This window comes from Amphiprion ocellaris, chromosome 16 (genome assembly GCF_022539595.1).
Source record: "Amphiprion ocellaris isolate individual 3 ecotype Okinawa chromosome 16, ASM2253959v1, whole genome shotgun sequence".
NCBI lineage: Eukaryota > Metazoa > Chordata > Actinopteri > Pomacentridae > Amphiprion > Amphiprion ocellaris.
Genome location: NC_072781.1, coordinates 11289670 through 11316338, shown reverse-complemented (window position 1 = coordinate 11316338; position 26669 = coordinate 11289670). Strand labels below are relative to the sequence as shown.

The window sequence follows — 26669 nt, the reverse complement described above, 5'->3', positions numbered from 1 at the left end:
TAAAATTCAAACATCTTTATATCAACTCCAGCAAAAATACAAAGTTCTTAACATAAAGATGTATCATTCTTGGGATTACCACAAATAAAGCAGGTATTTCTTTCTAATATACAAAATCAAAATATTTAAATAGCAACTGTAAAGAATAAACATGTTCAAGTCTGGTATTTGGTGGGTTGTTTTAGATTTGCTAAATTCATTAGCCTAAATGGAGTTCTTAAATAACAATAAAAACATGATGGACCTGTTTTGCATGTACAGATGGTTTACCCCATTCAGGGAAATGACCATAATTAAAAAAAATAACACTGTGCTAAAATGGTATTTTTCCATTGACAAATACACTAACGCATGTTACTACTGTGGAAGTAAACAAACTTCACATTATGAGAACTTCTGTCTGACAGTCAGTGACAAAAAAAAAATAAAAATAACAGAATAAAACCACAACACACTGTATACACAACTCAGAAAGTGTGACTAGCCTACCCTCAAAAAACCATATCCAGCTTGTGAGTTATTATAGGAAGGAATTATCACGCTTTAATGCACCATTAATGGATAAAAGGCTATGAACTTTATTTATATTGCCCAATCAAATATACAGAAGTTTCAGGCCTTTGTTCTGAGGAATTATTGTTGGCAAAGTGATGCAGCCTAAAGTCATCTCAGATGTTTTTTCTAAATGTGCATACACAATTTTGGAGGGATTTGTTATTTTTTTAAAGATCAGGGGCATAAATATAATGCTGGGTTTTTTGCAGCTGCATTGGAAGGGTTTCTGAAACTGACTCCACATTAACTGGACGTTACATGCAGAAGCAAGTAAAACACTCAAAGTCACGATTTTGAGCAGAGAACAAAGGGTGCAATGGTCAGAAGTGACTGCAGAGGTACACAGGGATGAAACCTGACCCCGAACATAAAAAAAAAAAAAAATACAAACATCTGTCAAGACACATACAGAGCACGTATGTCTGCATTAACAAATCAGACTTCAACATCTAATACGACTATAATAAGAACAATTTTATGTTAATGCTCTGGGAAAATGGGCATAAAAATAAACCTGTCAGTTCGGAGCAAGACAGAAATTCTGAATGCCTCAGTCAACATAAGAATTTGCAGATGACGCACGAGGCACATACTGTGTGAACGGAAAGAGTTTGCACGCACTCAGTGAAGCAAATGAATGCTGACTGCCTCTCCTGGAATTGAAAGCTGTTCTAACTAGAGGACAGGAGTTTTCACATTTAGCAACACATTCTATTACATTACATTTCATAAATAAGGCACCTGGTCACAACAGTCACATATTCACAATGTTGTGATTGGAAGACAGGCTGGAGATACAAAATACCGACTTACTGTAAGTAAAAATTTTATTCAAAGCTCCCTTCTCATATTAAGCTCTCTGAACAGTAAACGCAGTGCATGCTATCATCTAAAACAACAATTATATACAAAATGGCAAAAAAAGAAACATAAAAGGATGGTGAATGAATTTAATGTCCCCTTGATAACTCCATCTTAACTTGATGTTCATTATCCCAACTTTTAAAATGAGGTTTGATAGGCTCTTGTTATCTCCAGCCGTGTCGTAGAGTGCTGAAACATAAAGCCAAACAGCAACTACAACTGCTAGACATCATGTAGGACTCGTTTAGTCCCAGAACACAGACCAAATGCTAAGCAAATAAACCATCACATTTGCGTTTTCACACTGAAGCTTTAACAAAAGCTTAAATGAATTTCAAAATCGATTCCTTCCATCCATATTAAACCACTGAAAAATGTGTTTTCTGAAGAGTTTGGTGAGTGTACAAAATAGATACATTTGGTCCTTCTGAGTATATTCCAGATAAAAGAAAATCAAAAAAAAAAAATCCTCTAAATAAAGTCTCTCTCTCTCTCTCTCTACAGGTCCATGCTATTTTGAGAGTGATGTCCTGGTGCGCTTTGCTGGGGTCTCTAAAAGCTCCTGAGCTCTCTTGGTTGCCAGTTTTGTTGCACTGCGTGGCAACAAGGCTGCCCGACTTCTCTTTGCAGGGGACTTTAAAGCCCCGCTTCTCGTCAGTGTAGGTTCATCAGCTTTCTTGGCTGATTTAGGAGATGCATTCTGTGCTATCATGGACTTTGTGGCCCTCTTTGAAGCATGACTGGGACTCCCACTCAGTGGGACTGTCGCCTCCATTTTTCGCTGAGATCTTGTTAGTACCTGGTCAGGTGACGTTGGAACTTTGACATCCGCGCTCTGCTGGGAGGTTTCAACAGCATTCTCGGTACTTTTGTTTTCACCACCTGTACTTTGTGATGATTCCTTTGTTTGCATTTTTGCAGAAGTCACTTTATTCACTGCAGGTTTTTCCACCTCTGGCTTTTCTGATTCAATATGTTTTTTATTGCTACTCCTAGATGTGTCGACAGGGTGATGCTCAGATATTTTCGGAGATCCTAGTCGTTGAGAACATCTCTTTGGCAGTTGCTTTTTTGTTGCATCTCTTGAAGCCCTGCTGCTACTCTGAGCTCTGACCGCCCTCTCTTGAACATTTTGCTTTGCTGACTTTTTTCCAGCCAATATTTTCCTTCTTTCCATTTTTGCCGCAGACTCTTTGATTTGTTTACTGACAGGTAGGGCAGATTTCCGTGCCTTCAGAGATGGCCTCAGGTTAGACTTAGTGGCAGACTTTGTGGTGGTCAGTCTTTTCATTTTGTTGGTTTTTAGGATTTTTGAGGCCTTTTTTAGTCTAACTGTGGTTTGCTGGACCTGCATCTTTCCTCGAATATTAGAATATTTCCTCAAGATCCTTGCACTAGCTGGATTCTTTGATTTTCCAGAGGATTTCTGGGATTCACCTATCTGTGCAGAGGCTTTGGCAGAGGAGTATGACTTAGTCAAAGTCTGAGTAGTGCAAGGAAGTTCTCCTCTCTCTTTCCCTTTGACTGCATTTGCCTCTTGCTCCAGTGCTTTAGCAATTAGCTTCTGACTCTTGGGGTTGCTCTTAACAGGCGAGGCGATGGCAAACTTTTTTAAATGTTTCTTTAAGCGCTCTGCCTGTAAGCTGGGAAATACCCCCTGAGAGGTCCCTGATGCACTCGATGAGCTGTGGAAGCACAGCTGAGTTTCTGACGGAAGACGTGTATTTACCTTCTTGACAATGACAAGGGACTTTGTTTCTGTTGATTCAAGGAACCAGCGACAAATACTGGTGAGATTGAAACCTTTCATGAAAAGCATTTGGACTGGTGAGTATTTCTGGTGCTCTGAAGACTTTGGTTTACGTGTCCTGCGTTTACTTTTCCATATAGCTGCCTGTCTGTCTGCTTTGTTTTTGTATTTAGTGGCTGGCTGGCCTTCTTTGTCCAATTGCATCCAGCCTTTTTGCATTTTATCATACTTAACATTCAGATTTGTAATTAGGTGTTGGCTTTCTTCTCCAGTCAGAGTCTCAAAAAATTTGTTAGTCGTTTGTTTTGGGGGCTCTTGTTTGGGTGTAATGAGAGCAATCTGTGAGCTGTGGGGCACAGACGACGACACTGACGGGGGCCTCACTTGAGCTTTAGTTACCCTTTCTGGCATAATTCTGACATTAGAAGCTACATCACTTTGTCTTGCAGGAAGACCACTGGTAGAAGGTGCTGCCAATCTTTGTGACCTCAAAGCTAACTTCTTATTGTCTACTGCTGGTAGATGTGCCATTTCAGCCTTACTGCTCTCACTCCTTAATGGCATTCTTGTGGGTTTGTCTGATATGGAAGAACTTCCATCATCTCCACTTGCAGATCTGTCCTCTATAGACGCTACAATTGCTTTCTGCATCGAAGCCACATCACTTGCTTCAACCTCCTTCCGGAGAACCCGTTTACTTCTTAATGGCATAATCTGTGTTTCAGTCTTTACAGGACTTTGATTTTCTAATACACTTGATACCTCACTGTCAAGTTGCTGTTTTTCATTCTTACTATCATTTGCTAAAGCCTTGGCTGATCTTAGTTTTTGTTTGACCTGTAACCTTTGTTCTCTTCCATTTTTTTGCATTTCTTCAGTCTCTACTGGCTGAGTATTTTCACTGCTTAATTCTACAGTTTCTGGGACTGTGCTCTGTTGGGACTGTTGAGAGGCTGTGGGGTCAGATGGCTCGATTAGAGGAGACATAGGAACAGGAAGTGGATGAGGAGATGGGAGGGAGGGTAGCTGCTCTGTAGATGGAAGATCAAGGGTAGTTGTAGGTTTTGGAGATGAAATGTCATTGCCAGCATTTGAAGTGGGCACCAACACTTGAGTGTCAGGTTGCTTCTGTCTGGCTGATCTAAGCTGCCGTTTGGATTCAGTGCTTTGAGGATCACCAGGCTGAGCAGACTGCACAGGTAAACTATCCTGATCTCCTTCAGCTCTCTTTTGCTTCTGGGTTTGTTTAGTCCTTGAGGGAAGTTTAGAGTTTGGGCTTGATGGTGTGTCAGAAGATGGTTCTGGCACCTGCTGAGCCACAGGACTAGTCTCAATTGATTTTACAAGTGTGTGTGTTTCAGGTGTTGGAGGTTCCTCCAATTTTTTGTTTTCAATGGTCGAATCAATATTTGAATCCACAAAACTAACATTTGGCACATTCTGGCCAGATTTTACAGGACTTTTACAAGGTGATGTAGTATTACCTGCTCTACGACGTAGACTTCTGTCAGAGGCCGATATGGGTTTACCATTAACATAACCCACTATCGCGGTTTCTGTTTTACTCAACCGCTTTTGCAGTGGAATTTTGGTACCTTTTTTCCTTCGCCAATGTGGTAATTCTGTAAGTGTGTCAAGTGTCTTCAACGACACATTATAGTCCTTATCATTATCAGCTTCTGTCTCCAAAGATGTGGCACTGTCAACAAATTCAGATGTTTTAATTTCTGTCTCTTTCCCATGTTGCTCCTCTGCTGGACCTGTCGTACTGTCCTCTTCTGTTACTTCAAAGTTGTCATGGTGTATCTGTGTTTCCGGCTGAAGTTTCTGAGGTTGCTCATCCTGCATTTCCTCCCTTTTATCTTCATTTACTTCTTCCTCAACTAGGTTCACTGGTGATGGGGTGTTACTCTGCTGGAGAACAGGTTCACTGTTGTGCAGTGTATCTGTTGAAAGCTGGGGTTCAGCTTCATCTATGCTAATATTCTCCAATGGCTCTACTACTGTTTCGGTCAATATTTGCTGTGTGCTTTCATGAGACTCTGGCTCCTTATCTTTTACTGCTTCACATGGAGCCTGAGCAACACTTTCTTCACTTCCCATTGTCATCCTTGATTCTGCAATTTCATCCTGTTCTATATCTGTGTTCATATCACTATCTTTGTTTTCTGTTGGGTGCTTTAATGGAGATGGAGGGGCAGACTGCCCCTTGTTCTGACACTGATCTGTCTGACTAGGTTCAACTACAACATCTACTTTACTCGCTGCTACCTCTACAATATCTCCTGTTCCTGGTATCACACTCTGATCTGACTCTTCTGTGGGCATTTGTTGATTCATTGTCTCCCTGCATACTCCAGCAAAAGGCATATCCACAGGTGGTACACCTTCAGGCTTGGAAAGTATTTGTTTTGGGGTGACCAGTGTGATTAGCTCTGGCATTGGATTAGGACAGTTGCCCCTCCCAGCCAATGTACGAACAGTTTTTAACTCCCAGATTTCATCTGAATACATATGTCCTCTGGTGCTTTTTCTGGCATTGCGACGTGGGAGCATGCTGCGCTGTTGTTCCTTGAAACACTCTGTAATTGGTTTGTCAATAAAAACAATGTCACAGTGGCCAAGGTCAGGGTCAACCAATCCCCTACAAGTAGAATCCCTGTTCTGGTGATCAGAGGACACTCTAATGGTTTTCCTGGCTGTCCGTGCAGTGTCCGAAGGAATGGTCATGTGGACTTGAAACAGATTTGCTGGTGTATCTTTGGCATACCCAACAGTCTCTCTCTGCCTAGCTTGATGTGTGTGACTAGTCTGATTGTGTCTTTTCACAGACGAGCTGAGTCGAGCACTATGAGTCTCTGCCCTGCTGGATGAATTTGAGATACCCTGTCTGTCCTCCAAAGTGTCAGAGTGAGAAGAAAGCACACATGACAACTTCTTACCAGCAGCAGCGTTGCTGGTCATGATTTTCATCTTAAGAGGTGCATGATCACCATGACGGCTGTTATCTCCATCCACTGAATTAGCAGTGGGAGTGGCCAGGCTAGTCCCTGACCCAGGGCTGCGAAGATCCAAAGCAGGGCCAGAAGTTACAGATGTTTTCAACGACACAGCATTCTCTGGAACATTTTTCACTGTACAGCTGGTTGAGACAGAATGGGACATATCCTGGACTTCAGACTTGGGAGTGGATTCACAGGGAGATCTTAGCTCAGGCCGTGATTTCTCAGGGGTATTTTCTTGGATGCCAGAGGTAGAGTTAGAGGTTTTCTGCATATGGGAGGATCCAAGTGCTTTCACCTCCGTCTGTAGAAAACCTATGGCATCTACTATCTGTCTCTGATGGTGCGGGCAGAGTTTGGCCATAAACTGTTCCAATGTGGATGTGGATTGCAGGTCTTTTGCCTTTGCAACACGGAGGTCTGAAGGCTCACTAAACAGAAAAGAAGAACAAAATATAAGTAATTGTACATCAAGAGGAAGGAATATGGATTCATACTATTGACTGCTATGTGACCTGGAGAAAAATGTCAGTTGACTTTTAGTGCCTAACAAAAGTTGTGTTTGTGCAAAATAATGAGCAAAAAACAAATTTATTACAATGTTTATAGTTGCATATTTATTAGAAGAATAAGTGATTTTTAAAAGTGAATCATTCATCCAGTGAACTTGACCAATAACATTATTACAGCTACTACATTTTTCATCTTTGCACAAGTGCTGTTTTTACAGTATACATCAAGAAAAAAATTATACATGCACAAGACATTTAGTAACGGTAGCTCACTTTGATTAAAACAAGTCAAACACATTTATCACTTGAAATAGCAAATACATTAGGGGCAAATATTGAGTACATCAGTTTTGTTAAGTTTTCATTTCGAGTTTCTTAGTGACTAGTGCAAAGGGTGATATTTAGATACAAGTGCTCAACAACTTAAGACAAATTATCCAGTAAAAGAAAAATCAAGCATCACCAAAGATTTACAAAATAATAATTATTAATACCTATGAGGTTTTTGTTGTGCCAATACAAATTTCATATCGGTAACTGTATGAATAGTTAACTGGGGAAGGGGGGCTTTTTTTTAATTATTATTATTATTTTGTATTTTTGTCTGAATATGTATCAGTGTGGCAGGTCTAGGACAAACTTTTCTGATGACTTTGGAACATTTCTATCACATTATGCCAAAAAAATATTTCAGTAAGTATGAAAGGTTTGTTTTCAAGACCTTCCTAAGCTACGCTGTGGTGTTTTGACAAGAGAATTGAAAAAATGAAACCCTATCTGGATTCCTGAGGTGACATGTCACAAGGCTAAGTTAAATATTGAAAAGATAAATTGCTTTTCACACAGCGTATACTGCAGCACAAGAGGTGCTGGCAACTGCAAGATCGACAGAAATAAAATTAATAGTCTGTTGATCACTGTGTTTAAAAATATGAGAATTACAAACTAATATAACATTAATCTAACTTTAAATATAAATGCACTATCACATACCATTCTACTAATATTTTTATTTTGTGAAGCTGAAAATTGTAATCTGTTCACATGCCTTTTTTTTTTTTCCAAATTTGAGCTACAGCAAAGACAGTGGAATAACTAGTGGCAATCTTGAACATAATCTCCATTCCGTTTTGGCTTCTGGCAATATAAAATGGTGGCAAAGTGAAATTTCATGGATCAAGCTGGTAACTTAGGTGTGAAACTTGAAACTCTAAAAGCTTCTGGTAAATTTCCTTCTTTTAGTCTCAGTATATTCCATCAGATTTATGGCCAAAACAATACAACTGTTACATATTGTTTTGGTATTTTTAAATACAGATTTCAGCTTTATATCACAAAGGCTACAAAAACATCTGAAGTGGGAGGCCTAAAAGCTGTAAAGTGTGTAACGCAAGTCAGAGGACTCTAAGAACTATGTGTTGACATGCAAAAGTGCAGTTTTGGGGTGTTTCATTAAACAGTTTTTTTTTCTATTTAATCTATGATGCTTGAGGCACTGACCTGGAAAGAAAGTTGTTAATTAAAAACCCCACTGGTCAACATCTTACCTGCACTAAGGTTATATTGACATTCATTATGCAACAGAATAAAATTAATATGACAGTAAAAAGATGTACTAAGAGTTTCTTTTCGGCTCTGAACACAAAGTGATTTGTACAGTATGCCAAAATATCTCAACTGTAACTTTTGGAGATTTAAAAATAAATTTTAGAGGTTAAAAAAATAACATTTGCTGGAACTAGAACCTGACTTTTTTTTTTTTTTTTTTTTTGCTAAGCTAATAAACACATCCCTGCTTGCAAGGTCTAAGGAGTAAAGTGGAGTACCTGAATAAGTAGTGGTAAGTGTTTCATCCCTGAGAGTTTTGCTCTCTGTTTCACTTAGCATTGCAGTAAAGAACCAACACAAAGAACATGCCTTTTTCTTCCAGTGAAAGTAAATACCCAAGCTAACAAGCACAAGCAAACCAAATTACAACTGAGTTTCACTATATTTCACAAGCACACACATGCGGATGTGTTAACTCATCCACAATATTCATATACTATACATCTGGGACATAAATAATCTGGCAACTACATACTACCATACAAGGGCATATTATCTCACATATTTAGTGAATCCTTAATCAGAATTTGAACTGGTTTAGTAATATTTCTGTCACAGTTAATATACTTAATACATTGATGACTTAACAGTTAACACACCAACACTCCAGTATTTGTTTTCAATAAAACACCCTCAAAGAGAAATTTCACCACATACAACCCACTACCCAATAACACGCACGATGTAGTCCAATCATGCAAAATACACCCAGTGTCATCATTTATATGCTGTGTTAAATCATATATACAAAGACTAAACATGTTTCTATGGACAGAGATACTCGTTAGTCATATGAAGAGCCGCATCATATGCAGTTGAAAAAAAGACTTTGGTCCTCATATATTTATCAAGCAAAAGATAACCAACTTGTGTCAGAATAAGGTAGGACAGTCTTAAATCTTACCCTCTCGCATCTATCATATAAGACATCTAAATATACCTTTTATGCATTATAAACTCCTGATGTTTCATTTTATTAAAGCTGTTTACATTCATGGTTACTTAAGTGATAATAAAACTATTAATTAATCAATATTGATTAATAAATACTGCATTAACAAAATAATTCCAAATATATTATCAGTTTAAGAAGGTATCTAACAGGGGGGGAAATTCTTTCCCGACTTTAGGAACAAAATGGTTCCTCCAAAGCAGGAGACCATCAAAAATACACGCCACAACAAAACAACAAGAATTCGCCCCTTAAACGCTCCATCCCCAACCCAAAGAGGAAAAAAATGAAATCAGAAAACCATTAAATAGAGCAGGGCACAATTAAATACAAGGATACACTGAAATATTTACATATGGTTGAACTTTGATATTTTCTGCCGTTACATTTTCTTTCTGATCACTCTTTCTGCAAGTTATTTTCCTTCATTTAAAAAAAAATCTTACAGTAAACTGTGTATTGTGTGCATGAGAAATTGCTACATAAAACAGCTATGAGAAGAGTAGACTGTGATATGGGATTTCCAGATGAGGTAGTCAACCATTAAATTTGCTACAATAGAAACTGAGGAGCACAAAAACATAATTCACCCATCAAAACACCCAAAGCGCCTGTATGTCTACATATTATTTAACAATACATTAGAAAATAAAGTGTGACTTGAGTAATGCTGGATGATTGTCAATGCAAGAACAATTTAAGTGATGACAGTGAATATGTGACAAAATTTTACTTAATTGTACAAGTGTCAATGAAGCAAATGCTTCAAGCTATTCTGGTATTTTGTGAATGTGAAAAAAAATAAGATATTTAAAGTGGTTAATCAGTTACAAATAATCCTGATTTTTACCTTCATAATGAGAGAAAATGGAAACCATATATAAAAAACTAACTAAAAAGTCCTTGCATTTAGAGCAAGTGGCAGTATACAAACAGAGAATAACAGAAGCCCAACAAGTTAGTCACTAAGTTTACCATCGAACATATGGTTGTATTATTGTTACAGTGTTACTAATACACAAGTGTGCAAGTCCCTGAACTGCATTTTGCTGCTGAACCAATTCTCACTTTACCATGTTTACAATCTAGACAATTTTATGTAAAATTTAATTGCTAATATTATATCTGAGTTCAAGCAACACTACATCTGAAGGCTGCAAAATTTGCAAAAACATCATTACCAAGATTTGCTAGAGCTGTGTGTCAACCTGATAAAAGAATAATGGGTCATGATCCCATATTCTGGAGAGTCCTGAGGTAAAAGTGATAATGCACAATGAGGTGTCCTGATAGAGCAACAATGGACTAGGCTGAGAAAAAAAATCAGGCAAAAATTCAATGAAAATGGGAGCAAGTCTTCTGTAAAAGTTTTGAATCAGAACAGGACCAAGACCCAATATTAGTATAAATTTTAAAGAAATGGTTTCAGTCTGAGCTTTGGTGTAGCGACACAGGAATATCTCGAGTCAGAAAAAAAAGTCAACTCACACCCTTGTTGGTTTCAACATGAGAATGTTGTTTCTTTCTTTTCCCCTCACCTAAAAACTAGTTTTGGATGCCAGCAGTCAACTTCAAATAAAACTCCCCCATAGCATTAAAAAATGATAAAAATACACAGTAAACCTGGGCTTGTTTGTAACTGCACCAGGAAATCAGACCCAATAATGGTTAATAACTAAACTCTTAAATGCAATTCAGCCTGACATAATACTGTACATTCACTGATTCAAGCCAATGAAAACAATTTTCACTGAATTTTTGCCTTGGTAACTTGAGAAACAGGTGGTGTGTGTATTGAGGCATGATTGTAACTTGGTTAGCTAATTTGGCAAGCTAACGAATGTTAACAAGCCACAACAAAGTATCATTCTCAAAAATACAAGACAAACAAGATGCTGACCAAAAGAGACAATTCGTTATCACATGCAGCAGGCATGTATGTATGTATGTATATATATTCTACATATGTATAGAAATACAATGTTTTTCTGTTGTTTCGATGAATTAAAGAACAAAAGCAAAAATACAAATTCTACTTTTGTGTCGCTTCCCAGAGATAGTACATGAAATCTAAAAAAATATGAGCCCTAAATTACATAGAACTGAACTGCTCTGAAGGCTTACATGAGCACTGAAATGCTACTGATAACCACTTAAGGTAGGCTGTGAAGACATCTGAGAGTAGGACACACACACTTGTCAGTAAGACATCCTGAAATGTTACCTCAAAAGGCTTATTTGGGTATAGATGCTATTCTTCCCCATTAGAGGTGACTTCTATGAGGCAATGATTTAGCTGAGCATATCTGTAGCTGAGGTATATTTCTATGTATACAGTAATGCATTATCTGATAGAGATATTTACTTTGACTGACAAGTATTGCAGTCCAATCTGAACTTATCCTGAGTGCAGTGAAGGCAATGAAAGAAAACTATTACCAATCATACAGCAGAGAAAAACACACAAGAAAAATGTAGGTGGACAAAATAGTGATGCTAGTTAAGAAAATGTTAATTGAGACTGAAAAGAGAGTGAAATTCAGAATGACAGACTATGCTATTCCAACAGATTGGAATAATAAATAAATATTTTATATATCATAGTGTTTTGACATAATAAATATGTTAGTGTGTGGACAGACTGTTAAACATCCCGTGTCCACTGGAGTCACAAAACTGCATTTGCAAAACAATGACAGCGGCTTATACGGTCCTCCATAAATGTGATATATTGATAGATAGATAATAAATATCCTTCCTTGCAAGGAATGTATACTCAGAGAATCCACTACATGTTCACTCTGAACATATGACCATTACTGAGAAAAGACACTGAGGGGCGCCACATCCTTAGGCAAGCTTTTGGCTCTGTGTAAAAGATACACTTATAGAGCTTTAAATTGTTATTTTCAAATCGCAATCTAATCAAATAAACTGAAATTAGTGTATGACTACATAAAAAAGTCTTAAATAGCAAGCATGCCTTCTAGGCACAATATGTATTGCATGGGTACATCTGAGTGTTTAAGATAGATGACCATACATGTACATATTAATGTAATGATACAAATTAGGGTGAGAATTACATAACTATTAACTATTAGGGTTTTATGGTCAACCAAGTCAGCTACTACCACTGTCTGGCAAATGCAATGGTTAAAAGTACATTATTGTTAGTATGCAATTGATGTATTACTCATTTGATGAAACGTTTTCATCATGGAAATCAGTCCCATTCTCATCAGCACTCTCCTTCTTTTCAGAGACAATGTGCTGGGAGTTTTGGATTTCTTCTATTTTGGGGGACTTTGAAACACCTTGTTCCTCGCCCTGGTTTATCAGCTTCATTTTCTTTTTTGGGGGATGTTTCAAGGTCCCCAAACGTTCTTTAACTTTGTATTCCAGGGTGCTGTGCGGAATGCCATAGACCGATTGGGCTTTAGACACACTCATTTTCCCACCCATTACTACCACAATAGCCTCTTCCAGTAGCTCAGTGTTGTATTGTCGATAACGTCCCCGTTTCTTCCTCGGTTGCTTGTTAGCTAGATCCGACTCTGAATCCATAGGATAGTTTGCCCCCAAGGCTTGGCGGTCAGCGGAGAAAGGCCAATATTCCTTCTCCAAACCTGAGCTATTAAAACCTCTGCTCTTTTTCTGGATCTGTTTGGGTAGAATGGAAGAAAGCTTCTTTCTCAGACCATTCTCACAAAGTGACCCTGAATATTCGGTGGAAATGGAATCCCAAGTCGTGTCAGTTCCTGTGGCCAAAACTCGCACCTGGGGTATCTTGAGGTCAAAAGATGATGAATGAGAAAGGGAAAAGCTGTGATCCCTGCAGGCCTCCTGGAGGTTTCCTTTCTCATAGGCAAGTGACTTTGTCAAAAGTCCAGCAGCTTCCAACAACCTGGGTATGTCTTTAAGGTGCTCACTAGCTTCATTGCTGGTTTTCAGTTTGAGTAGGGCCCCAATATGAGTTTTCGAATTCCAGGAAGCTGATGCATCTCTGAAAAGGTCACTGGGGCTGGAGTTGTGGTTATGGCTGAGAGGTGACTCTGGGTCGCTCTCCAGATCGGCCTCCTCTTTGATGTGCAGCGAGTATGCAAGAGGCGAGGAAGGCTTATAACAGGTGGAGTGGCCGAAATTCTCCCTCCTCCTCCCATCCTGTAGGCTCCTCATAAACAGCCCGACTTGTCCGTCCGCTCTCAAGGATCGCCTGATTGGATGGAAGGAAATTGGGTGTGAGCAGAGCTTGCACAGTGCCCTTTTCTCTTTTCTAAAGGAGGATGGGTTGGGGAGGGGAGGATGTTGGCCACTCCTTTATTATATGACCTTGCTTTGGTAACATCACTAACTTTATGAACAACTGACTGTGAATGTGTGTGTGACTTTTAAGAACAAAAAAGGCTCAAGTTTGACATTTTTTATTTGCTTGCTTTGATAATTGTTTACAAATTTTGCATCGACATAAGTAAAAAGAAACAAAAAAGAAAGGGCAAAGAAACAATGAAAATAAAAGCAAAGAAAAGGCACTTATTGGAATACAAAGTCTTAGTATTCCTGAGGCTAAAAGCATAGCCATGAGGAGTGGTGATTTGTCATTGCAGTAAGGGAACTTTGCATGTGAATGTTAAGCAGGGCACAATAACTATGCCATACAAAATGACTAATGCAAATGAGGCTTTTAGCATTTTGTGTGTGACGTTACCACTGAACAAGCACAGCAATAAAAGAGTAAGCCAGCAGAGGGTTGTTGTTGTGTGTGTCAAACTATCAAACCCAAAACCTAACTGACCAACTTAAGTCACCGAAAAAAATGCACAGTTCATTGGCAACTAGTAATTTGATCAAAATCACATTTTTTAAATGATTTAGTTAAAAGGAATAATGTTTTTTGCCCTAAATTAAGAGTTAATCACTACATTTTTAATTTCATGGACATTGTTCGGGGGAAAAATATCTAATGTCAAGCAAATATGCCTGCATCAATGTCTTCAAACATCAAAAAAATGTTGTCTGTTACCCTTAGGGCCTCCTGAGCTTAGTTTGGGTTTTCACTACTTCACTGCTCCATGCACCTTAAATATGGAGAGTTTTTATACAGACAACAGCAATTTTCATCAAACTTAGGACAGTGTGCATAAAAACTAGAGGGAGGTCTAATCTGCAAAGAATAGATTAGTTTTCCAAGCCACAGAAAAGGAGAATGCATAGCTACTGGTGCTTAGTCAGTCAAAATAAAAATTTAATTATAGACAAGTTTAAGTCAAAATGAGTAGAAAAGAATGAAGGGTTGCTGTATTCTAAGAACATAAAACATAATCTAACTACAATAAAATAAATCCTATTTAGATAAAGGTAATTTCCTAAATGTCTGATTTATTTAAAAAATAAATAAAATTGCACTTTTACTAGAGTGAAGAAAATCAATACAGTAATACGGTCCTGTCATTTGGATGAATGCAATTAAAGGAAATGTGTATTTTCTAATACTTGGTATCAATGACGGCACATCACTGAAAAAGTTGGCACTGATATTTAAACCAGTCACGTTATAAGCATATCAATAGATGCACAGGCAATGCTTGATAATAAAAACAACTCAGTGCAATCCTTCCTATCTATATTTGTAATGTAGCAGTTTCCTGAATTGCACAGGGGTTTGTGCAGGGTTGTTCAATCCTCAAAAAGCAGTTTCACATGGTATTATCTAGCCAAGAGTCCAGTGGTCACTTAATTGAAAAAATGTGTTATGGATTACTCACCTCGCAAACAGATGCAAAAATATTAGCAAGAGTACAAGTCCTGTAGTAAATCATCACCACCATAAAGACAGCCAATGTCTGGTCCGAAATTAATGACCAGGAACCAAAAACAAGGCCAAGGTAACAGAATACTTTGAAAGCACACTATTTCGCAAACTAACAAAATGCTGCCCACTCCGTCCCTACATGATAATACCAGTAACCTGTCAGACCAAAAATGAGGAGTGCAGGTGGGTTAACTTAAATCTGCAAAGTAATTCACTTTGAAGGTCAGCATATTAGAAACTGCATCCTCTAGGATGAGTGGAAGTTTTAAAAGCGAATGCAAGCACTCGAAGCACTTGGGAGAGGTTTCCCTCGGTTACATATTTCTTTTATGTTTCTTTGCATCAGAAGAAAAATTATAGCACAACCCTGTTTGTTGTTGACTGATCTCTAATTTCAGGACTCAGGCTTCAGGCCTCAGCTGATGCTAGTACAAATAACCTGTACACCAATTCATTTGAAATTCAGTTTGGTAATTGTAAATTACAACGGAATTAAAAAAAACAAAACATCACTGATAAGGACTGGAAACTAAAAAGAAAGAAATGGTTCTTACCCCTTCAGCATGGTAGCGGCTGGAGAAAGGCTGGGACTATGGACAGGCAGGCTGCTGCAGTAGCGATTCTTTTTTAGAGACAAATCAAGGACTCCATCTAAAAAAAAGAAAAGGCAGGAAAAACTCTAATCACATTCAGTGTAGTTCAGACTAGCCTATTACTAGAGTACTCGTTCAGTAACTCTGTTATAGATGATTTTCACACTACCTTGTTCACTGGGCTCAGCCAGGGGCTTCTTGATTGTGAGGTCAAGAGGAGCATCCTGGTCAGCCATGAGGAGTTTGCTAAGGACGGGGTTCTGGTTGTGTGCTGGCCCAGCCAGGGTGGCAGCAGGGCTGGTCGGTGGAGGAGGAGCCCCTGAGAGCAAGGGTGGGGCTGGCAGGCTTTGGTCAGAGTGAGGCTGGGAATCTGGGCGACTGTCCTGAGGGGGGCTGGTTTTTGAGGTATATTCGGCAGCAAACTGTCTGATCATTCTCTGAAGAATCTCTCGAGCCACTACTGGAATGTGTGGGTCTGAGAAATTTGGCACATCTGAAAGGAAAAAAAATATAGAGGTTAAATCTGCTCAGTTTGCATTCCTTTACTGAGCCATAAGTGATTAGTCAACATACCACCTAACAAACCCACTGCATTGTAAAAATGTTTTGAGAGTAAATTCTTGTCTGAAAACAGCCTTTGAAACAAATAAGAAGACATGCATGCTGAAGTTATTTTCCTGGTGCTGTAAGAGCTGTAGTTGCAGCAATTGAAATAAATGTGCAGATCATAAACATTCCTAAATGTAAAATCTTACTATGCATTCGCTGACGTATACCAACATGTCTGCAGGCAGATTCTCATGAACTAAGCTCATTAGTGTTATAACATAGCAAAATACTGACAGCTACCTCATCAATGAGACATGAAAACTCACCTTTTCTGCAGAGGACTGCATTGAGAAATTCCTCGGCTTGTTTCTCGAGTCTGCTGATTGTGATGTGATCTTTAAAGGGGAGGGGCTTGGGTGTATCTTCAAGTCCCTTGTTGTTTAAGCCAATTAAGTGTTCCTGATAAATTAAAAAAAAAAAGTTAAATCAGTGGCCTTTAGACCTTAACTGGACATACATTTACTGAAAAGTTTTTTTTTTTTTAAAGATTGAGAGTAATTTGATTAAGGAACAACGTATTCTACTAAGAAACCATGAGAGCACAGGTACCTTTACTGCACTTCTAAGATTTATTTCATTACCTCCTAAATCCAAAGCTATAGCAAGTCTGGATCTTATCACATATCCTATGCTCTTTACCTAAAGCGAGCATTTAAAAGCATAAAAGCTGCAAAATAACACAATTTAGAAAGATAGCTATAGTACTTTAAGTTTTTCCACTTACAGCTGAATGGAAAGAAAGGAACAGAGGGGGAAAAAAAACTTACTTTTACTTTGTCTCTTCTCAAACAGCAGAACAGACAGTTTTCATCGAATGACCAATCAGACACTGCTAGAGGTTCAAAGTCTGTAGACATAAAACAAATGGAAGGCAAAGAAATTCATAAAATTTTTATTTTTTCTGAACTACTAAGCAATTAATATTTTATTGTAAATTTGTAATTTCAACAGTTTTTTATTATTGAACTAATTTTATATAAAATGTAAACAGACCTGACAGAAATGACAGCATTATTAATCATAAAAATAGCACAGAAATATTTAAGAATGTGTTCCTTTAATGGCTGACTGACCTTCACGTAGCACATTTTGTTTTAAGGGACTGTCTCTGTATTATCATCAACACAGCGATTGTATTGTCTAGACCCACGTAGATCGCAATTTTTAAAAAAATGGCTCCTTTGAAACTCATAGTGTCTCTTATTCAGTTTGAATGTCATTTTTTCAGTGCCCAACTCAATAACAAGGCTCCAACAGAAATGTATGAATGAAATGAGGGAGTGGGTCATAATGAAATTGATGTGAATTGTTTTCATGAGACTCACCAAATCAAGCATGCATTAATACAGCTCGACTGAATTTTCAGAAGCAACTGCTACTGCAAAAAGTCTGGTTGGACTCACTTAAAATTTCACCCACCAATAATGCTTACTGTTGTCTCACTAACAACTACATTTGCATTACTGTTAAAAAAAAAAAAAAAAAAGAAAAGAAAAGAAAGTCTTTTGGGCGCTGTAGACTTTTACACTGGCCCCACGCCATCCAAAACACCAACTCTGTAGGAACACAAGCCATCTTCTCTTCTGCAGTTAGTAAGGCTGTCTTGTCTTGAGTGAATGTACAGGGGGTACCAGATGGTACAATGGAGCAGCATTGTCATAATAAGCAGATAACAGATTACACTGAAACCACAGAACAAGCATTCATGTCATTTTCACACTGGTATGATCATGGCCACACTTCAGATAAAATAAATGGTCTAAGATACTTACCTTTAAATAATTTCAGGTCTTCTACTAGTTCTTCACCAAACAGACCTTCAAGAATACTTTCAAAACCTGAGAAAAGGGACATAAAATCCAATAAATATGCAGTTTTTAGCGGTGAACATTCAGTGGCAAGCTCAATATATACCTTCTGAACTAGCATTTGTTCATATTTACTTCTCATTAAGGCTCGAAGCTGAAGCCAAAAGCAGCAATACAGAGATTCAAAATGAATCACTGTTTCAGGCAACCTTTTTTGCCTGAGGGCCCAAATTAATTTGGTGTATTCAAGAAAAAAAATTTGTTTGGGCCTCATCTACTGTACATCACTGAGATTCCATGTAATGATGTCTTAGCCATACACCCAGGCTTGTCTTTGCGTTTCCATTTCAACTTGACAGCTGCTGTAAGCAACCCCTTGCTTCTGTTAAAACACACATTATAAGCTTTCACCCCAGGTTTTTACATCATCAGTAAATACATGCACTCCATCCTCCTGTTGCCAAGCAACTAAAGCACCTACAGAGTTGGGAGTGACTGTATGTTGCAACATGAAAAAGAAAAAACAGCCAGTATTAAGACTGCTAGGTAATGGTGTCAAAGTATCCCATACAATGTTGGAGATCTGGAATTCAGCCAAAACCAAACCTCCACACTTCATTAAATGACTTCTACATTGAAGGAAAACTAACTGCAATTGCTAAATATTCTACATCACATACGCAGGTTGAGGAAAGATTTTATGCATTACTAATGTGATGGTGGTACCCTACAGTCTCAGCTGTTTGAAAGATATGGTGCGTTATGCTGCATAAGACTTCACTTAACAGTGCATTAACACAATATGCAATGTGTGCTTAGTGCCGCAGGGTCAGAATAACCAATCCAAAACAACTACATGCGTTAAATCAACCACTAAAGAGGTCAAAGAGAACATCTGTCTACTGAACTGGATTTTAAATGAGAGTGCACTTTTCTAAATGTGTCAGCCACTAAAAGGCCAAAAGTAACAACTCACACAGTCACACATAAAGCATATAAACACATGAAAGACAGTTTCTAAAAACCTGCATGAAGCCCATATCTACAACAGCATTGAAAGTTACATTTATTAGGCCTGTACAAAAAATATTACAAGCTAAATTAGCAAAATTAATTGAACTGGTCATCTAACTACAAATCATAGCAAATGTCACACTGCACTTCAAAGATGAACAGAGAAAGTAGTGAGAAAATTATCAACCCTTACCATCCACTCTCTTCCAAAACTCAGAGTGAATTCAATAAAAGCTGTCATCTGTTAAAAAGCCTCACTCTGCTTCCCTACAAATTCCCACCCACTTTTCAGCAGCCAAACATAAAGAGAGGGAGGGGGGCGAAGTGGTAAAGCACAGCCTTGCCTATAGCTGCAGCGTGAGTCTGTTTCTGGGTTAGTGCACAGGACTTCAGCTGAAGCTATCCAATCCTATTTCTGAAATATTTCAGAGGCACGGGTAGAAAAGTAGGTCATCCACTTTCGTTTGACAGAGCAGCGCCATGACATCAAACTACTCTTCAGGAATTCAGTTTAGGGCATTTAAAAATGTGTCATACTGTAAACCATGACTCTGAGGCAATATTACACTTTCCAACTGGCAGAGGACAGTATGTTATAGTGGCTGATGAAAAGAACCTCTACACACAAGCCTCTTTAAAACCCAACCATTCTGGAACCAGCAACGTAACTTTAGAAGAGCAAGCTACGTACATGTGCTAATGATAAAATATTGATAGCGTGTAGAATTGTCATGCAAGCTCTAAAAAATAAATGAGCATATAAAAAAAAACAGAATAATAGTCAAAGTTAAAATGCCCAATGACCAAAATTAAAAAAAAAAACACCAAGCCACTTCATTTTGTATCCTGCACTTTGTTACAATTGCCATATGCAGAAAAAGCATACTGTTCAGCCAGTGAGGTGTATTTTCTTTCTGAAGGAACATTCACCCATTAATTACACTGACAAGGGAATTAGGACACCATTGAGCTGCTGCTACACATATCTAGTTTTCTCTACGGTGATCAGATAGCCTCCAGATATAATAATAAGCACAGGTACAATGTGATTTTAAAAAAAGAAAAAGGGCCCCAATATTACATAACACTTACCCAATGATAATAAAATTTAACAAGGACTTATGAAAAAAAGACACTGATGATAAAGATATAATGTCAACGAGGCTAGCAATCTTCATCCATGGCAAAAATCAGGAGGGGGAAAAAAGCACGCCTTACTCATTTGAGCCTTAAAGGCATCCATCAGTGCACATCAGTTTTTACAGATTTGGGGTTTTTTTTGTATCTTCAGCTATAGAGTATAGTTTGTCACTCATGTTAATCATGTAGCTCTATCTAAGGAGATAATGATTAAGAAACAATAATTTTGCTATTTAAAACCCATGTTGGCTTCATATTCCCTTTACTCCAAATACATACTGCAGTTTGCCCTAAGGTCATGTAAAGATGACTGAAGGCACAGTTTAAGTCAAACAGAGGTATGCTAACATGAAAAATAAAATCAATTTTCTTCTGGAGAGGAGTACAATTTTTTTTTACTACATATGATTATTCAAAATACATGTGCCTCTTGATCATGAAATAGAGAATTATTAAAAAATAAAGGACGGTTTCATTTGTCTAGCATTGCTGAAGCAGATGTCACACCCCTAAAATTTTACTATTATTCCATTTTAAATATGAAATTTGAACTGATCACTAATGCAAAATTATTAGCTCAATATTCTGTATTTATTGTAATAATGTGGTTAAAATCAAACCTTATGTATAGTAACAGAAGACTGTGATAACTCCCATATGCACCTGAGAAACCTGCCTTTCTCAGGAGGTATCCCTGCGAACAAATAGCTTTCAATCAAGGTTTTCCATGTGGGACACCTGCTGACAGGAGAGAAATTCCTCTTGGGCAAGTGAGATTTACTGACATACTTGCACTTATACTTCAGCCAAAAATTAGGTGTACATTCAACTTTTCTGAAACCACATGAAAATCTTTGGTAACTTGGTAAATAACTTAAATTAAATGTTAAGCACAAACTTCAACCATGAAACCTTCTAGGTCTTTCATGCAGCTTATGTACTCGCAGTGAGCAGCAACCCTGTCCAATCTGCCTTAGCCTTCTTCTGACCTACATCTCTAGCCAATCAGAGACCGAAAGATTTGGAGTGTGTGACACTCTTGTCCTTCCCACCAGCACTTAGAAAGAGAAATCCCACAGATCTGGGATCAGCTTAACTTTCCTAAATCCTAACCTTAACCTATGCTGTACATCTCTGTGAATTAAATATAATGCGTGATAAAAAAAAAAAAAAAAAACCCTCTCTACTGCTTATTTCTGGGACTATGTGGATCGGCTGTGTAGCCAAAGGGTTAGTTTTCTTTTATGAGCCTATGCACAAAATCAATAAAGAATTTTCTTGCAGTGCACTGCAAGTACGTGACACCATTCATGTCATTCCAATGTGTTCAATTACTTTCAGTGAGACAAATCAAACTGACACAATTATCAGAAAATATTCATAAATTTTACATTAATAAACACGTGATCTGTTTTTTCTGTGTCACTGCTCTAACCACTGTGAGTGCTGATACTGCCTAAAACTATAGTGTTGTTAGGTAATCCAGTGCCCAAGTGATAGTAGGAAGGTAATACATGAAGAAGACAGCTCCAGAAGTAGTTTCTTCTGCAATTATATTTCAGTGAAATTTAACTTTCATTGACAGCATCAAAGTTGCTGTTCAACTTTCACACAGAAGAATGTATCCAGATAATGTAATAATGCTACAGGGTTGTTGCGTGGTCCTGGGTAACAAATATTTAAACTGTTCAACTTCATTAAATGACATGATACTACAGTGCACAACCCTCAACACCATTTTTTTATAAGGAAGATGTTAACCAAAGTCCCAAAATAGGAGCGTAAACATATTTAGAGTGTCATGTTAAAGGTAAAACACTACAACACAGGTTAAAATTTCACCTGAAAATCAGAAATTGCTCATGTTTTTCAGTTTATGGTAAGTATATTACCTTTAATAGCACAAAGAAAGTCTGTATCTCTTGTTAGGGCAAGAGTTACTAGCACATCTGTTCACTCTACAACTGATCAAAACCATTCTTACTACTCATTCTATGATTTACATATCACAAAAAACACATTTAGGAAACTGCAAAAATTCTAACGTACAACATGGCAGAGCGGTGCTCCTTCCAATGGATGACCCACCCTTTCCTTCTGCCGCTCTAGTGCTAACACTGTACAGTACTGCATCAACCCCCACTCAACCCATCCCCCACTCAACTACTGTACACAGACTATCTCTGAAGGAGTGACCACAAGCTCATAAAACAGGAGCTTCCCTAGGAACTGCAGTCAAAATAAACCTCGCCAAAGCTGGCAATTTTAGCCACAACTTTCAGGCATACGAGAGAAATAGATCGTCAATAAAATCTTCACTCTTTTAAGATGGCATTCTGTTTTAAAATTATATGTTCAGATTGCGACAGTCATGAGAGCATAATTTTGTATGATGAGGGTCACTGATCTCCCTGAGCAATGCTCTTTGAAGATGTAAGATGGGCCTGAGGGCTGAAGGATGAGCGCAGAGATGGCAAAGTTGCACAAATTAGTTGAGCTGCCACATATGCCATACACCACATACAGATCAAGTCTAATGTCAAACCATCTAAAAAAAATTATTGTTGCCCAATATGCTATTCACAAAAAGCAGCATACTGTAGGTCAACAGACGAGCTTAGATTTTACATGGACATGAGCAAAGCAGTGCTTGAAATCTGATTTGGCTACAACAAATCTTGTTCATTACAAGCAATATAGAGTTGTTGGACCATGCTAAAGAGCAAGCAATGAGGTGGCAACATTGAGAAACATCTACAGTAAAAGAAAAATTCTTCCATGAATACTTAACGTGATATGATGCAAACTAATACCCAAATGGTGTAATGCTGCACAAAGAATAACTTTGAATAACAAATGTGAGACCACCAGGATTTTAGACAAACATGGCAAAAGGGAGTGCATGCACACACAAATGCTCAGGTAAACGTACACACACACACACACACACACACACACACACACACACACACACACACACACACACACACACACACACACACACACACACACACACACACACACACACACACACACACACACATTCAGTCACTTAAGCTGTTGACGATGTCTTGCAAAATGTCAACAGATATTAGCCAGCTCTTTTCACAAATTAGGAAAATATAGGCCAAAAGACCAACAGAGGAGGCATGCTGGAGCAGAAAATGGGCCATGCAAAAGTTAAATTATAAACAAGACAATCTGCCAGATGTTAGCATTTTCTTGTTGTATGTTTGAGCAAATACTTAATCCCACTCACCCACATGTCAAACGCAAACATAAATAACTCAAATTCCAGGCATTTCAGAATGTTAGTTGGTGCTGTTCCAGTCCGAATTTTCCAAAATCCAGACAGAACACATTTTCAGCAACACAGTTTGCATCTGGGGGCTGGAGAACCATAAACACATGTATGGTCAAACATACAGACAATTGTTGTCGCTGTTCTATGGGACAATTGCGCTTGTCTCTGCCCTGCAGTTTTACTGCTCACATTAAATACACAAAGACAAAATGTCCATTTCAATGGGGTGGTGGTGGCGTGCAGCCTTCTCCACCAAAAAGCCAAACAAAAGTATGTCCTTGTTGTCGTGGACAGAATATGCCATTCTACAGCCAGCAGACCGATTCTGTTGTCATGTACTCTGCAGGCTTACAATTATAGCCCAAACACAAGGGACATTTGTCAATCATAAAGGGGGAACTCACTAACAGTCCTGGGTCTACAGCTAGTGACCAGTCAGAAAGCTATTATTCTCTCTCCATTTTCTTTTCAATAACCAGCAGTCATCCCACCTTGCATTGTAGCCTTTTAGCTGGAATAACTTTGTTCAATCTATGCAAGCTATGTTAAAAAGCCATTGCCAAGTGCTAACAACCATCAGGGTAGTTAGTAGTTACAGTTCTACTAATGTCACAAAAATGTAGTGTTCATTAAAATATGATGCCTAAAACATCATAAATAATTCTGGACATAAATAAATGTGGTTAAACTAGTCTAGGACTGAAGATCATGTGCAACAGACTGACAGCTTTAGCTCGTGTGTATATCTTGTTTTTTTGCACTTGCTCTTTAAAAGTATAAAATCAGACTTTAACCTACTCCAAATACAACAAGAGCCTTAAACTTTAAACATGCCACATGGCAAATATCCTAAATGTCATGAAAACTTTACTTTTTGTGCACAGAAATAGTGCATGCCTTGTGTATACATTGTACATCTCAATATGATCTATACACAGTAGCCACTTAGTGTGAAACTGATGTAATGTGACATTTTGAGATCAGCGGCATGAGAAGTAGTGTTCCGGATTTTAAAATAGTCTGCATCCCTCAGTTTAAATGCCGTTTTAAAATCTGTTTTACATTCTGCCAAAAGACCCAAGGAAAAACACTGCATATATTCATGTCTAGGCATTAAAATTTAAATCATATTGCATAAAATATCAACCAAACCATTACTTAACCATGGACTGACAAACTTATGTGTATGATTTTGGTCTTTATGATTCAAATCTTCAAGTTATTTTCTATCCAGCCAAATGCAAACAGGTCAGTATTTTGAAAACAGTCACTGAATGAAGATGCTGTATTCCTTTTTAAGGTAATGCAGCAAATAATTCCTTCAAAAATTCTTGTCAATAATCAGATATGTTCTTATTAGACAAATAAAAAGGAGAGAAGAACGTCAAATGTGAATTATGATCAAATCAATACAAGCTGATTTTAGAATAAACACTGGGTTCAGGAAGCAACTCTCTGCTCCTCATTTGCGTGATCAGTCTGAGTGTGATGGTGCAAAATGTCCATACTTGCTGTTGCTATGTTACTGAGTCACACGGAGAAGGCTGGGAAGGCATGGATTTAAAAATGACCCCTCCCTCTTCTTTAAACCTCTCTGTCAAACTGCATTAAACTACTAAAGCCATCTATTATCGTGTTTAGAACACGATAATTAGATGGTGAAAGAAAATGTATCTCGGGACCTTTGAATCGCCCGTGGAGGGCTATATATTAAAAAAAATAAATAAAAATACACATTTAATACTTATGCGTCCCAATTATCTGCCACTTTTAAAGAAGGTTAAATGATTAGTTTGGTGCTTCATTTTGGGTGTATTTGCACAGCACTATTCACAAGTTTTGCACTGTTAAAAGCCTATTCTCATGCCTGAATTTTAAAGAATGAATGTGGCTACTTCACCAGTTAACAACATAACTACATCATGCAGACCAGTACCAAATGGCACATCTTCTTGCCATCTTTTAGGAGCAAAATAACATTGTTTATGCTAAATGTTAAGTCGAGCTGCAGGATAAATAGCACCCTTACTGCAGCACAGACCTATGAGCAAAAACTTGAGATATACTTCAATTGACTTATACATTTCCTATTATTAAACTCTCCTTAATTGAGGTGTTGTCGCAGAGGATTAAAGGTCTACAACCATTCTAGCATCTTTCTAAGAGACACTGGTGCTTTTAGCCAAATGATAGCACGTTACAAAGGTACTATGTTTACCTTGTTCGACATATACTGTACGAAAAATAAAGATTAGCATCAGCTCGAACGCTCGTACACGCAGTGCAACAAGCTTTGAGTTAATAAATGTTTGTTTTTTAAGTCACATACGTTAGAGAAGTTTCACTGGTGTATCGTCGAAAAAGGTAACTCGCCCAGCGGTGGGGTCTCTTCCACTTCCTCAATGCAGTAATGCGCGTCCACGGGTGGTAATTTGAGACAAGCTAGTAAGCTAAATGTTTAGTGAAAACATCACCTCTCGGCTATACGTCGCCCTCCCCCATCCAAAATACAGTATCACACGGGAACGCGCTTTTAGCAAACGGGCAGCTTTCGGCCGACGCGTCGCCCGCTGACACTCCCTTTAAAACAAGCACGGTGCCCTTTAAACAAACTAACGTTACGCCAGCAGACACATAAAGTCTCCAGTTGAGGCTCAATGACGATAAAAATAGCGAGGAGGCCCAAGAAGTGGTGCAACATGGTCACAAACTACAACATATAACTAACTGCTCCGGCTGACTGTCGTGAGAAGGAAACAGTTGAGGACAAAAAAGTCGCTCGGAGATGCCCCGAGTGAGTGCGGTAAGAAATGGGTATTTACGGCGATAAAGGTCACACAGAAGCGAAATTCAGCCCGCAAAATTGCCCACTGTGTACTTGGCATTATCCTTACCTACACAGTGAATGAGTTTGTGTCGCCACGAGTCAAGTTCCTGCCGAAAGCCGCGCCTGTCGATTGTGCATTGCTGCCTCCTGCACAGACTCGCCATTTTCTATCGCTCTCTGGCGGGCACCAGCACGGGAAGAGGAAGCGCTCTGCTATGTGAACGCGCGCCGCCGTGGAGAGGAGGAAATCACTTCAGAGGGAAATGACTGCAGATCTCAGCAACACACAGTCACTTAATCAAACAGCTTGATTACATCA

General features: G+C 38.3%; 1 protein-coding gene across 2 annotated transcripts; it reads right to left on the bottom strand.

The window, feature by feature from the left end:
- On the bottom strand, positions 1-26544 carry wu:fc17b08 (ligand-dependent corepressor). 2 transcript variants are annotated; one of them, XM_023284930.3, is made up of 7 exons: positions 26418-26544; positions 18030-18095; positions 17025-17104; positions 16524-16656; positions 15818-16141; positions 15610-15706; positions 1-6602 (listed from the first exon to the last, which is right to left on the bottom strand). In XM_023284930.3, exons 1-7 carry the CDS (start codon positions 26512-26514, stop codon positions 1931-1933), a joined length of 5469 nt encoding a protein of 1822 aa, XP_023140698.1. In that variant the 5' UTR covers positions 26515-26544; the 3' UTR covers positions 1-1930. The 2 variants fall into 2 exon arrangements, with proteins under 2 accessions (XP_023140698.1, XP_023140699.1); XM_023284931.3 differs by lacking the exon at positions 1-6602 and adding an exon at positions 6762-13459.
- Positions 26545-26669: the final 125 nt, after the last annotated feature.

Excerpts from the sequence above, each read along its gene's own strand:
- wu:fc17b08 (XM_023284930.3), bottom strand. The coding sequence starts at position 26,514 with ATGGCGAGTCTGTGCAGGAGGCAGCAATGCACAATCGACAGGCGCGGC. Across the intron at positions 17,105-18,029 it reads AGACCTGAAATTATTTAAAG|ACTTTGAACCTCTAGCAGTG; the intron begins GTAAGTATCTTA and ends TTATGTCTACAG. Across the intron at positions 6,603-15,609 it reads GCCGCTACCATGCTGAAGGG|TGAGCCTTCAGACCTCCGTG; the intron begins GTAAGAACCATT and ends TTTTCTGTTTAG.